Here is a 15,483-nt window from a genome sequence, read left to right on the forward strand (position 1 = left end):
AAGTACAAGTTTATTTATGCGAGATGAATTAATTGTCTTGCTGGTAAGTGATAAACTTGACAAATTCACACATTTTTCTTGTAAATTAGCAATTCGTGACATTTTCCAACATCTGGGGAATTTTGCAGTAATTGTAAGAAATTTTATTAAGCGCAAAGTTCAGAAACTACAAACTAGACAGACGTGTGCCATTATTAGGGAAAAAGAAATTAATTAATCTCGAGGAGGCGACTGACATTCAAATATTCAGTTAATTGTTGAGTCTGTTTGCGCTTTGTACATCCTCGTTTGAGGCAGTAAAAATCAGCAAAAAGGATCAGGAACTAAGTTACGGTATCCACAAAGCCCCCAAATTCCAAGCAAAGTAATCCTTCCTAATGATAATCACGCAGAAAGCATACCCACCACATAGAGGAAGTGTTAAGTTACTCGCTTGAACCGGACATCCCCATTTCATCTCTCCAATTCGCAAAGAGGGATAATTCAATTTCGCTGAAAACCGTAAAGCCAAAAATGACACCAACACGTGTCGACTTTCGGTAAAATTCGACGATTTAAATTCCTTCTGTGGTAATTAGAAGCATCTGGCGAGTTTTTGTTGTGAGTTATTCCGTTATTGGTGCCAATGCAGGTTTGTTATATTTTGAAAGGTGGTTTCTGATGCGGGTTTGATGACGCACTTGTGTCTTTTTTAATCTGCACAGCTGACGCGGGATATAATGGCGATGCAGGCGCGGAAAAGCTCTCGGGAATTTCCTTATCCTGGGCTTCCTGCGGGATTGAATTTAATTTTGGGATGCGAGTGCACTAACACAGGCACTCTTTTACACAAATAAAGAAGTAATTTTTGTAATTTAATTTGTGAACGACAAATAACACGAACATAAAACTCATTATTTGTCAAAAATTCATTTGCCTTAAAAAACTTTTGATTCAAGCTTAAAAAAATAGTGACATTTCGAGCAAGAAACACAATTATTTATTAGTCTAAAATAAAGCAAAAAATCATCAAATTAAATCAAAAATTACATTTTTGTCTTTTCCAACGTTTCACAATGTTTTTCAAGCAGAAATACAGTTATTTCACGAAATTACGAGAAAAAGAAGCCAAACAAAACCAATTTAAGTTATAAATGGTATTATTTTTGCCCTGTTTCGAACGTTTAAGAACGTTACTAAGCTAGACATTCAATTTTTTGCAAAATTTCGTCAAAAATACATCACAAGAGATCGAAAATGACATCATTTTTGCATTTTTCGGATCAGATCAAGTCATTTTGGGCAAAAAACAACAAAAACACCAGATTATTACAATATTTGTTTTTTAAGAGTTTATTTTTGCAAGAATTCGATAAACCGGGTCGAGAAATCACTAAATTCGGTCAAACATAGTACTATTTTTACTTTTTGGAAGCTTTACATAACGTTTTTCAGATAAAAATACATTTACTTCACGAAATTACTTGAAAATAAGCCAAATAACACCAAATGAAGTCATAAATAGTATTATTTTTGCCCTTATTCGAACGTTTAAGAACGCTATTAAGCCAAAGCTAAACTCTCAATTTTTTGCAAAATTTCGTCAAAAATTCATCAAATTAAATCTAAAATGACATAATTTTTGTATAATTTCGAATGTTTTAGTACGTTGTTCAATCAGGTCAGGTCAAGTCACCTTTTTTTATAATATTTGCTTCAGTAAAGGTTTATTTTCACAAGTATTTGTTAAACCCTGTCAAAAAATCCCCTAATTCAGTCAAATATGACACTATTTTTACCTTTTTCAAGCGTTTCGAAAGGTTTTCAACGAATTTACGAAAAAGAATACTTAAGTCAAAAATTACCAAATTCGTTTAAAAATAGCATTAGGTATTTTTACCTTTTTTGAAAGTTTCAGAACGGCTCTTAAACAAAAATACATTTATTTCACAAAATTACGTAACAAATAAGCGAAAAACCAGCAATTTGGGTCAAAAATGAGTTGGTTTTTTTTGCTTTTTGTCAGTTAGAAACGCAGTAGCTTTGTAAATTATTATAAAAAAGTAAAAAAAACAAGAAACTACATTGTCATAATATTTGCTTTCTTAAGAGTTTATTTCAGCAAGAAATCGTAAACCTGGTCGAGAAAAAACTAAATTCGGACAAACATAGCACTATTTTTACCTTTTCCAAGCGTTTCATAACGTGTTTATCAGACAAAAATACACTTATTTCACGAAATTACGTAAAAAATACATAACGTTTCAGAACAGTATTCAGACAGAAATACATTTATTTAACAAAATTACCGAAAAAATAAAACAAAACCCAGCAATTTAGATAAAAAATGTGCAGTTTTTGCTCGTTTTAGTTAGAAACGTAGTCATTTTGTAAAATTTTGTCAAAAAAGTAAAAAAAATCCCTAATTTATAACGTAAATGATATTATTTCGCTAAAATCTTGTTATCAAATTAGATAAAAATTACATTTTTGCGCAATTGAGCTCTATTTGATTGTTTACCACATTTATTTCCAAGACAGTAAGTTCTATTTACTCGTTGCTATCTCAAACTCGTCGGTAAGTATTTTGTTTATTGTTGCTAAGTCGGTAAGCATTCAAAATGTTCTTGAATGGCAAAATACTTAGCCGTTCAAGAACATTTTTAAAATATTTTATTAAAAAAAAACTAATAAAAACCAATCGCGAAAAAAAATGTTATAAACATCACGAAACAGTTGTCTTCGATCGGTAAAATGTCCTTACCGTTCTTGATGCTTAATATCGAGCTTAATATACTATATTTTTGACTTTTTCGCGTTTTCAGCGAAAACTAGAAACGCAAAATTTCATTTGTTAGCTAAAACTTTACTCGTCCTGCTCTGAACAACAATTTGATCGTTTATACATATTTTTTTCTTCTTTAAATAATACGAGTAGTTATTTCGTTCTGGGAATCCTTTTTTAAACTTTTTTTTCGAGTTGGATATTTTATTTATCGTATGAATACCAACAATAAAATAAATAATAATGAATAATGCTAATTTCCAAAAAAAAATTTGGTTTCCCTTGCGATTAAAATTTAAAATCAACCCTCAAAGGAGCTTTCTCCTCCAAAGCCTTATTAAGTTCCGTGTATTTGATTAAGACACCTTTTTTCCGAGCGATTCCCCGGAGTCTTCGCTAATTGGACAGGACATTGCTTGTTTTGATTGTATTAGAGACGATTTGTGGTTGTTCCGGGGATAACTGTCGATACCTCCGGATTAACGCATTGTCAACGTAACGTAAACAAAGCGGTTGTTTATCTCTGAAATTTTCCTTTCCCTCCCTATTCTATTTACATAAAACGATAAAAGTTTTCATCTATTTCGACCGAGTGTAATTACGACGTTGAAACTTTTTGCACGAGTGAGAGGTAAACGTGTTTAATCTATGTCACATCACGATGACGCTGAATTTCTTAACGACAAAAGAATGGAATGTTGCTTTTCATGATTATAGTGTAATAACCGACTCAAAGGATTGCACAGAACTTACGAGGATTCACCGCCTTGTACAGGATTAGTTCCGCCGAAAATGATTCTTATTTACAAAAAGCGTTTCAATTTATGCTTTGTAGTTTCATGACGGCTAATAGATGGAGAAAATTAGCTCCCAACCCTCACTATTATAACCCCGAAATTCCAAATTCACATTTTTCGTCGTAAATTCGCAAATCAAAAATCTCATTCACTCCTTGGCGCTCCTCTCGCCCCCATAACTCACAATACTCAATGAAAACGCCGCAATATTTCACCACTAGCAAAATTCACTTGGCGCATTTTAAAAATATGAAACGTCTTAACGCCCCCTCATTTCGCACAAAAAATCAATAGCTCTCTTCCATTACAACAAAAAATCAAACTCACCTCATCGGCTTAAACAACGCCTGAAGATGGTTAGGGTAATCTATCACCAGCTTGAGTTGAGTGCCGCCGCTTTTTTGGGCTGTAACAAAAAAAACTCATATTAAAAGAAAAAAATGTTAATTCGTGCCGGGATAGAGAACAATTATTGTTTCATCAAGTTGGGTAAACTACCCTCGAATGCATAAAAGCCCGGAAACTTTACAAAATATTTTAAACAGCGTAATTACAACTTCAATTCGCTATGGGATGAATTTTTATTAACGGAAAGTGGCGTCGACATAAGGTTGTCTGCATTTTCAGCGCCATTTGGTTGATGGGTTCCAGGGCTTTCAGTGGATTAAAGTGCAGGATTTGCGACATATTTTAAAAAAATAAAAAAACAATCCAGTAATTAACATTAAAATATAATTTTTTGATGCACTTCGTGTCATATTTATTAAAAAGTCTGAAAACTTTTCTTTCATTTAAAATTCGACAATTTCGCATGCGAGTGAATTACTATCATTAGCCCCCACGTCTGCTACTCATGCAGAAGATTGCTAATTACACAGTAGTAAAATTAACAATCAATTAAAGTAATCACACGTCGTAAACAACTACGTTAATCATTTCAAATAATTCCTTTTATGTCGCATAAAATAATTTACGAGCGATGCAAACGCACTCCAAATCACATAATTCTCACTCCGACGACAGTGTTTCATGTTAAAAAACTGTTTGATTTGGCACCTAACGTGTCCGTTATTCGTCATCAATCAAACAACAAAACGCGAAAACCGTCAACTTCCAATGAAAAATGAGCTCAACGACCGGGATTATTTGGACTACTAATCGAGAAATATTGCGTTTGAAAAATCTCGCGATTAAGTCAAAATCCTAACACCAGTGCTGTTAGCGATTATTTGCTGAAAAAGCTTTTCATTACACTCCACCATTTGATGATGATTTCATTTGGGCCATTATTATTGTGACAAGAGCGAACAACAGTCGAGGAATACTCGATGAGTGTTGAGGTAAATCGAATCAGATTACAAAAGGTGGTGAGGATTGGCAACAAGCTTCCACAAAAGAAATTGTAGAAAGGAAGGATTTTCTCTTTATTAAATAAATACCTTAAAAAATTAGCTGCGTATTTTTTTCTATTTAGCCCTTCAAACCAAAAACTATTTGCTTTACTACAAAAATCACCTTTTTAAGAAACTTTTCCTAAATCTTAAATTATTTCTGTAAGATAAGAAACAAAAAAAACATTTACTTTTTGAACTTCGCCATTTACCTGTTATATTTGAGCTTTAAAATGACTGAATTCGTTATTTATAAGCAAAACATGACAAATTAGTTCCAAACGCCAAAACAAATTTGTTTATTGAAATTAAATTAAAAGTAAACCACTGAATAATGAAAAAGTAAACAAAACATTTTATTTCGTCCTTTCGAAAATGGTAGATGCACCGGGCTAGTAATTAAAATTGTTTTTTGCCTTGTTCTAAAAACTCAAAAAACTAACACTTCATTCAATTAAAAAATATGTAACATAAATTTTGATTATTTTAGTAAAATCGTAATATGAAAACAATTCAGTAAATTTGTAGTTTACTAATTTTCTACTTTCCTTCAAAAATCTATTAAAAAAAAAACAACTCATTAAACTAGTACTTATACAGAGTGCGCCAGAACTCGTGCCCCAGAGAAAAATGCAATGTAAGGTGGGATACTAAGAACACGGAAAAAATGCTGAAAAAATTCTATCTATAAAAATTTCGAAGTTATGAGAGTTTAAATTTTGCACCTTGACTCTATTTCTGTTGTAAAAATAGTTTTCCATTTTTTTTGCTACAGACTATTAGAAGAGGAAACAAAGAAGTTGTATTCTAAATTGTAACTTTGTTTAATGTTATTTGTGGTTTTTATTGGCAATTTTTTTACCTTCACTAAATAATTACAAAAAAAAACATACACAAAATCATCATTATCAGTAACTAGACAAAAAAATGTCAAATGTAAAAACTAAATGTTAAATTTTTTTGGCAGATAAAATTTTTTCAACATTTTTTCCATGTTCCTGGTGTCTTATCTTACTTGAAATTTTTCTCTAAGGCGCAAATTCTGACGCACCCTGTACACTTATACAGGCTGTCCCACGAGTAATAATGAGCCTGAAAATTTTTTTGAAGCAACCAACATTACATTTCATAGATAACGTGGATATTAAAATATTTCGTTTTAATTAGTTAAACATAGTAATCGTATTTTCTTTTTTGACAGTCAATATGACTTTGCTCTAGTTTTAGGAAGTCTGTCTATTTGGATATCACGCTGGATAAAAACGTAAAGTCTGCGAAGTGTTTTTCAAACATTCTTCATAAATGAGAATCTTGTTGGTCTTTTCGGCAACATTTTAGTAATTCTCACCAAATTCTCCAAGGTTTGATGTCAAAGTTGAAGTGCTGTTTGGTCACTATGTTTAATTTATTAAAACTAAATATTTTAATATCCACGTTATCTTTGAAATGTAATGTTGGTTGCTTCAAAAAATTTTTCAAGCTCATTACTATTCGTGTAGAAATAAATCTTTTACTGTTTTAAAATTAGCAATTTACCAATTATAAGAGTACTTAAAGATGCCTGAAATCGCCATTTATTTGCAAAACAAAATAATTCATTTCAATCACCAAAATAAATTAGCGTACATTTGACACAAAATTTAAATTATTTTTGTAAAACGTTAAAAATTTAGTTTTTGAAATAAGCTATTTAAATAAATGTGAATAAAGCAAAAGAATTGATTTTATTTGTGGTTTATTAACTTTAAATTAAAAATAAACTACTAAATAATAGTAGTATTATTTCAGCATTTCAAAAATGGTGGATGCGCCGGGTCAGCAATTAATACTGCATCATTTCTAAATTTGTACATCGTTTCTCTTTAATTCAACAATGTTTTCAGTTAACATAGATATTTCATCGGTTTTAAGCTAACAAATGTGACAATACTCATCAAAAATGTATATTTTTTATGACAGTCTGTACAATAAAAGCTACATTGAGATGTAATTTTAACCAAAATGAAATTGTGTAATTGAATTTGTGCTTCTTTTACAACAGGAATATGAAACAGTGGTAATAAAACCAGTCTGCTTCTATTCGGAATTGGGAAAATATTTCCGGAATTTAAGTTATTATGTAATAATCGTTGTCTTATCTTTAATTAAACAGAAGCTTTGCAAATTTTCAAGAATAAAGTCGTAAAGTAATTTTTCACATCAGAAAACCTCGAATTTAATTATTTCCCATTCGACAAAATCCCTTTTTATCCAACACAATGCGTTCTTCGCACATAATACATCCAGGTGCTTCCAGTAAACTATTTTACAACAGTCCTTAATCAAAAACGATGACGTAAATGCAAATAATGTTGCTCAATTTCGGTAACACCGTGCGATTTCTCCTTTGTCTTGGCTCGAATTTCAAACAAGTGTCAATTTACATAAAAAATCAAAATTGTTGATTTTAGGCCTCGATCGCTTCATTACGAAATAATGCCCCTATTTGCTATACTAATATTTCGCTAATTATACAAGTAAACTTAGTCTGGAGTTAAACCAATATTGAACGTTGGGCCGCTATTTGGCTTCCCTTTGAGGATATATCAATTGCAAATGTCTGAATTTTTTGCCACCAACGCAACGTTTCACTAATTTTATATAACGTCAAGACGTTATTACATCACTCAGAAATCTTATTTCACGCATATGAATTCTGAGATGGAATATGTGGAGGCTGTACAAATGAAAATTGTTGGGGTAATGTTATTACTCCCTCGTTTAGGTGCGTGACTCAACAGGAGGTCTTATTATTTTAGATCAATTCGGTTTTAAGCAGCGAGTTTTCACTGTCGAATTTAATTAGTTTTTATTAGGAGGATGGCACGGCATGCATCAAAATGTTTCATAAAGTTAACACTTCAATTTAGGGAAGAGGAGATTTATTAGTCGGTTAACTTTTCATGTGAATTATTCAAGCGGTGGTGAAAGATGAGCGAAATGAAGAAGGGTGATTGAAACACCCACAAAATCACCCGTTTTAACACTCCACATGATTAATATTTACAGTTCGCCACACGGCCGGCCAAACAAGTACTCAATGTTAAATCTTTAAAATTCAAATTTTCAAAAAGTTTGCTAAAAAATTGGTAAATTTTTGAATAAAAAACCATTTGATTTGATTACACCAGTAATAAATTTAATAATGAATCATACTGCCACGTACAGTAAAATATGGTTTAGTTTATATCGTAATTACTTCATACTTATCCCAAAACAAAAATATTTGAAATATGAAAAAAAGATAAGACTAAGCGATTTTTGCATAAACAAATTACTTTACAAAAAAATAATTAGTATCAAGTATGATAAAAATGTAATCGTTTTAAAAAAATAAAATTTTTCTTTTAGGTCTCGAGTTTTGCAATTTTTTTTTAAATGGGAATCCACTATAAAACCTTTTTTTACAAAAAGAATGATTATTCAAAAAGTACAATTATCTACATTGTATTGAATTTTTATCGAAAAAAGTTTCATACAACAAATTGCCATTTTGAAAAAAAATCGCCAACTCTCGAAAACAAAATTTTATTCTCGAAACACGATCACGCTCTAATTTCTATTAATTACACTTGTTTACACGATTTTTATACCTTAGTTAAAAATTACAATTTCTAATAGATTTTGAGACACTGAGTTGAAAAAAAAATATTTAAAAAAGTCCACCAGTCACGTTTAAGAAATATGTAATTAACAAAAATAATAACCGCCAAATAACAAATTAAAAATGAGTGATTTTGTTTGTTTTTTATATATATATTTTTTTTTGGATCAGTTTCCTTTATAACAGTCCAACAGTTTCCATATTTTCATGTTCGTCACTCATGGTAGCTAAGTTTTTAGTAAAAAGTCCAAATGTAAGTTAATGTTAAGACCCATTTAGACCCATCTGGTGATAGTTTTGCAAGAATTCAGCAACAGTTTCAATTTTAAATAAATTTTAAATCAGGCATTTGTGCGAAAGCAGGAAAATTTTCGTTCGTAACAAAAAACTGTGACGTCATAAACAAAATTTAAAAATTATTTGTTTAATTAAAAGTACATAAACATAAAAATAATAATTTGACAAAAGTATATTTAACAAGTTGGTATACTCGTTTTCATATTGCATCAAAGTAGTCGTTGAAAGGGATCATTTTAAGGTGGCAATTCAAATGATCCTAAACTCAATCTTCCCTAAAAATTATTTTTCCAAATAAATGTGTACCCCAGGTAGTAAAAAAATATTAAAATAAACAACGTAATTAACATGGGGCAGTAAGCATAAAGATTTTTGTCATTATTGATGTGATTAAATTTGTTCTGAATGACATTACTGACACTCTTTGTGTGAATCGGCCTTTAAATTAAAGATGGACTTCCACAACCTACTTGATGCACATTAATATGAAAAAGAGTATACCTAAAGAATTCAATAAATGTAACTAATTATTTAAATATAGAAACTGTACTGATAGCAGAGTCAATAAACAGCTAAAAAATTTGTGCATTTCTGGAATTTATTAAGTGATATGTCAACGTTGAGATATAAATTTTAAATAAAATAGCACTACGTTATTATTGATCAATTTTATTTGATTTTGTTTAAAGTAAACTTTATCTTGAAGCGACAGGCTTATGCCAACGTTAAATTCAATCATCAAAACTCTTCTCATAAACAGAAGAAGGTATGGCTTTCAGTTCTTTCTGCGAATTTTGTTTTATGTCTTTTATGAAGTCAAAATGCCTTCCTCGTGAAGTAATTTAAGTTTAAGAAACGGTAAAATGTCACATAGGACCATGATAGCTGAATACAGTGCCTGATTGATGACAATTTTTGAATTTTTAAACTTAAGTGACGATTTACAGTCATCATTTCTTTGATTTTCTTTACATTTTCTCTGTTTTTGCTGTTGACGATCGTTCAGAACGAGGAATGTCGGTGACTTCTTTTTGGTCCAATTAAATGTCTTGTACCACTCATATGCTTGTGTTTTAGACATGCATGAGTCCTAAGAGGTTTTTTGCAAAATTTTCAGTGATTTAATACACTACACGGCCAACACAAAATTTTAAGCGAATTCTCTGATCGGTAGTGGAATCCATGACTAAAATCGCAAGTCTGATTTAACCACAAGTTATGACAAAAACAATTTTAAACAAACCCCTTGAGCTATAGCGGTAAAATTTGGCTTGGTAAGAGAGTATGGTTGTACAGTTGCAGAATTAAAATTTCAGGCAGTATTGTCATTTTCATAACGTAAAGTCTAAAACAACCTTTACATTAATAACCTTATTTTTTTACTCTTGTCATGTTTATGTCATTTTGACTTATTTACTTTCAAAATAGTGATTTGTAGCATAAAAACGGGTAAGCGGGAGATCAAAGCAAACTTCAGGTTCAATTAATAAATTTTCTAAGACAGACAATTTATTTAATTAACAATATTAACAAGAAAAAAGAGTTTAATTGTAAAATGTCAGTCATGATGACAGTAAAAGGTAGTTTACAGTGAAAATTTTAAAGTTACAGAAAAATACTGCCCGAAATTTTAATTCCGTAACTGTACCAATATACAGTGATGGACAGTGAATTTCGTCCACCCAATTTCTGTGAATTCACAAAAATTCACTGTAGTCTGTGCTTTATTGTCATGATAATTGACATTCAAATACGAATTGTCAAATTTAATCAAATTCGAACATGAAGGTACAATGAACAAAAACACGATTAGCCCGTCACACCAAACTTTTATTTTAATAGCACAACGCGTTTCGACCACAAAGTGGTCATCCTCAGGTGAGAATAAAACTAACTAATTTAACAATGGTAATGCCTTATAGGTACAAGAAGGTATGTCTCAAAGACGTGTCTCTATACTTTTGGGCATACCAAGGACTACCATTTCGAAGGACAAAGGTAAAAAGTAGCAAAAATTATCGAGCCTTCTGTCAACATGACAAACGTTAATCAAAATTCTGAAACAAGGTTAGGAAAACCTAAAGACTAATTTACACTTTTAATCTGTCAAGGAAATTGGGTGGACGAAATTCACTGTCCATCACTGTACCAGACAAAAGCTCTTTAAATCGAAAATTCGCGATACTTTTTTTACAGAGTAGTATTATATTTGGTTTGAAAAATTATACTAATCTTGTAACTGACAAAAAATTTGCAAATTCGATAATGTAAGATATGTACGGGGGTGAGCGGCTATGCCGCGAGCCCTCATCTACATAACATTTGCGAATCCGATAGGATTTGACCACAGTGTATTTTTCTATTATCGTTTTGAGGCAAAATTGATATAAATTACAAAATTGCATAGAAATCAAATAACAAGACTAAAACAACATTTAAAAATCAATTTTTGCAAGTATGTGATATTAATAAACAAAAAAGTACTACTTTAATGTTGTTGGTGTTAAAATTCTTATTTTATACTTTTTAATACAGCTGCAATATTTAAATGAAAAAGTTTGATATCCTGAAAGCCTTCTTCCATCTGTGTAAGTCCTCATCAAAAGTTTAAAATTCACCCTGTATTCTCGTCATTAGAGCCAAAAGTCGTACTTACAGACATGCAGAATAGTCTCCGTCGCCATTTCGTGTATAAGCTCATCCACAAGCTCGCTGTCAGCCGAATACAATTCATGTTGTGAAATTTGCAGATGGAACTTCTCCAAGGCGGTTGCATTCTCCCTGAAAAAAGAAAAAAATACTCTTTCAACTTTCGCAATAAATCCAATTCATTCATTGCAAACTTAAAGTAAACGATGAATATTGTAAAAGCCATTGATAAAAGTCGAATTAAGACATGTAATAACACGAGTTAGGTTTATCGGGACGAACATTAGCATACAAACTGGCGACATCAAGACATCAAGCTTTTGATCCCGAAAGCGTATCGATATTAAGTGATTGATCGCCGGTTTGCGTTCGCGACACACGAAAATCGCATAAAATTATTTCAGAGTTAAGCGAAAGTGGATTTTCCGAGAAGTAAACAAATTTTAAAACGTGACGGTTGTCGTGAAACACAGACTTGAAACCGGAGAATTAGTATTCCGGTTGCAAGACAGCAATCACTATACAGGGTGTTAAAAAAAGATTCTAAAATATTTTAGGAGGTAATAGTATGGACCAAAACAAACAAAAAAGTCAAGGTAACGGTTTTGGCTTGAAAAAAAATTAAATAAACAATTTAAAGAACAAAAAAATTAAAACGAAAAAATGAAGTAAAAAACTGAGGATGTCAAAAAAACTAAAGAAAATAAAGATGATGAAGGAAAGAAGATTTAATTGATTGTTTCTTACATTTTATTCTTTTTTGGCTTACATATTACTTACCGAATGTTGTAAACCTCTTATGCTTTTTTTTCTTTTTTTTAAATATTCTTACAATTTTTTAAAGTAAAACTTGGTCTTGTATTTAATGTGTATTTTTTGTATTTTATTCTCTTATTACAATGTAAAACACAAAATTAGTTCCTTTTGTGTAATTTTGACACCAATAAAAAAAGATTTACGTCGACTTAAAATGTTTTAATTATACGTACTTTGGCCTATTGTAACTATCGTGATTATATTAAGTACTAATATTTTTAAATAAAAAAACGTGGTTTTCTTTGCTTTGCCACCGACGACCAATTTTGAGTTCACTTGAAGTGTTTTGGATTAAATAAAAACTTGCAAACTTAATCCGAAGAAAATGAGATCAATTATTTTAATAAAAATAAGATACAAAAAAGTAAAATTTAAGAATAATATGCCGAAGTAGAATCAAAAAATGCTCATGCCATAATAAAAAAAAACAATCCGGCAACACAAAAAATAAAGAAAAAAAACAGTGGTTGAAACAAATCCTAAAACGGTAATTTAACAATTAAGAAAAGATATAAAAAAATTTAGGAAACAAAAAATTAAATCGATGCAATTAAAAAAAAATGTATAACAAGAAAACCAGATAAAAAACTACGACTGTCAAAAAAAACTGAAGAAGATGAATATAATAAAAATGCTGAAAAAAGTTTATTCGTCTTACTTCATGTTGTAAAGCTCTACTATTTTCCTCATTTTTTTAATATCCTACAAATTTTTAATGTTTTTAGAATTCTGGTGTGACGTTTAATATGTATTTGTTGTATCATAATTCTCATTACGATGTAAAACAAGACAGAAATGAAGAAGTCTTAATAAACATCGATCTGCAAAGCAACGGTTTCGAAGATATCAAAGATTGTTTGTTTTTTTCAGAAACTTTATTTGCAATCTGTTCAAACAAAAAAAAAATCTAAAAATTTTCACATTCGATATCTTCGAAACCGTTACTTTGCGGACCCATGTTTATTAAAACATTATTGTTTATTTTGGTTCATATTATTACCTCCTTAAATATTTTACAATCTTTTCACCTCACCTTATATTTGTTTCGCTGCAAATAGAAATTTTTCTTCTACTCCCATTATTATAAAATTGCTGCATAATTAAACTTGTTAATTACGTTTTTCTGCCGGAAAAATATCAAAATCGAACAATTAAAACTTAAATGAGAAGCCTTGGTGCTAAATAAATGAAGGATTCGACTTAAAAATAATGGAATAATAAATTAAATTTGAATATGGCGGCTAGGACAATGAGGATAACGTCGTGACGTCCTTCATTCTCTACCGATTCCGGGTCTCCCTTTCGCGTTAATTGATATTTGATTATACTCTTAATCCGACTTTAGCCGCAGTTGATTAACTTCGCCGCTTCTAATTTCGACGACAATAACATTAAAATAATTGTTTTCGAGGTGTCAGATGCCGAAAGGTCGCGTTTAATTATTCGTCAAGGCATTACGTATTCTGTTTTGTTTTAATTTCATAATTCACCACCTAAATATGCAATTATTTGTCTGAAAATTCATGAAATGTAATTTGGCCGATTTTCAGGACTGCCGTCCATTTATATCTATTGTTTTTGAATTAATTAAAATTTTGCTTGATTTACTAGATTCTGCATCTGATGTCCGACATTAAATTAGAGCTCAGAGTTCTGTTTGTGATTTCGTTTTATTTATTGGATTTGGTCAAATTGAAATGTGATTTTGTGCTTCTTCGAATCAGATTATCTGCAAAACTGCGGTTATCAAAAATTGAGAGAAAAGATACAGTTAAACAAAATTCCACTAAGTTCTCAATTATTAGCAGAATTGGAGCATTTCGTGTCACGTTTTCGATTCGTTTTGACGCTTTATCACATTTCGGGAGCCTCGACAGTTAATTAAATTATCTCTTTGTCAACGAAACAAACTCATCAATAAATTATTTCGGTCTTTATGAGTTTATTATTGGACTCATCAATATTTGCAATTGTTTATCAAAGGGTCGCAGCCACAAATCCAAAATATTAATCATCTAATCGATTAACATCACTTTTTGTATCAAATTAAATGAAAATATTATTAACCTAATCCCAAGGCAATAACAAGTCATTTCATTAATAGTCAGATAATACACATAATTTGTATTGTGCAATAATTCTAGAACCATTGCGCGCATAAATAATTCACAAACACAATTTGACAGAAAAAAATCTTTTTTTTTTGAATAATTTATCTTTTCGCCAATACTGTCTTATTAAATTTGTCAACACTGTGTCTTGGTCGATATCCACCCACGCCCAATCCCACCAACGCATAATTGATCCTTTATCTCGAATAAAACTCCGAGTGTTAACAATTAATTTTGAAGGGGGCTAAATAATCCAGTCAAAAATCGAAAAACGGCACATTTTAAGCAATCGAAATCTCATTAAACTTCGTTAAATAATCCAAGTGAGCAGTGGAAGTGGTACTTGGACAATAACACACTGTGAAGGGTCACGCAAATTGCTGAATGCTCCAGCGTTTAACAATTCAGATCATCATTTATGCATTGGAATCAATGCTGGAAGTTTATTACGGCAATCGATTTCGAAAAGTGTCGGTGGAATAGTCAAAACTCGGTTAGGAGGCGACCCAAAGTCGCACCTTCCGAACTCATATTTTAAGTCAGGACGTTTGAGTAAAAGATGGGTGACCTGGTGTAGGCCAGCTCAGCAGGGCGAACATAATTCAGTGGGACAATGTCGGGGTATCAACGAGGAAGATAAACGAGGGGAAAGGTTAAGGTGGAGGCGGGAGGCAATCAAAGCAAGATTTTGGGCCAAAATTTCTAGAAAATGACCATAAAACCGACCAGAATTTCAATTAAGCGCAGCAAAAGCTCATTTCAAGAAATATTCTTGTCCATGTTGTCCATAAATTTTAGGAAAAATTAAACACACATATTTATATCATTCCATAATTTTTCAAAATCATGGAATCGTTTTCTAGAATCCGAATTTGGCACTTTCTCTTTTTTTTTACAAAAAACCAATACTGTTTTTTAATTGCTTGTCAAAATTCTTTAAAATTAAAAAAACTCCGTCTTTCAAAATATTAAATTAGTCTTAATTAGAACATTGCACATGTTTTAAAGCACTTAG

The 15,483-nt window shown here is 31.0% G+C and overlaps 1 protein-coding gene across 1 annotated transcript in view; it reads right to left on the minus strand.

The window, feature by feature from the left end:
- Positions 1 to 15,483, minus strand: part of LOC123016358 (extracellular serine/threonine protein CG31145) — a 62,687-nt gene that overhangs the window by 27,437 nt on the left and 19,767 nt on the right. The window contains exons 3-4 of the mRNA XM_044416708.1: positions 11,549 to 11,673; positions 3,889 to 3,967 (exon numbers count right to left, since the gene is read on the minus strand). Of these exons, the coding sequence (XP_044272643.1) occupies positions 3,889 to 3,967; positions 11,549 to 11,673 (204 nt within the window). The remainder of the gene's footprint in view (positions 1 to 3,888; positions 3,968 to 11,548; positions 11,674 to 15,483) is intronic.

The sequence above is a fragment of the Tribolium madens genome, unplaced genomic scaffold, assembly GCF_015345945.1.
Source record: "Tribolium madens isolate multiple individuals breed KSU strain unplaced genomic scaffold, Tmad_KSU_1.1 Scaffold_1;HRSCAF=32;Tcas5.2_LG8, whole genome shotgun sequence".
Taxonomy (NCBI): domain Eukaryota; kingdom Metazoa; phylum Arthropoda; class Insecta; order Coleoptera; family Tenebrionidae; genus Tribolium; species Tribolium madens.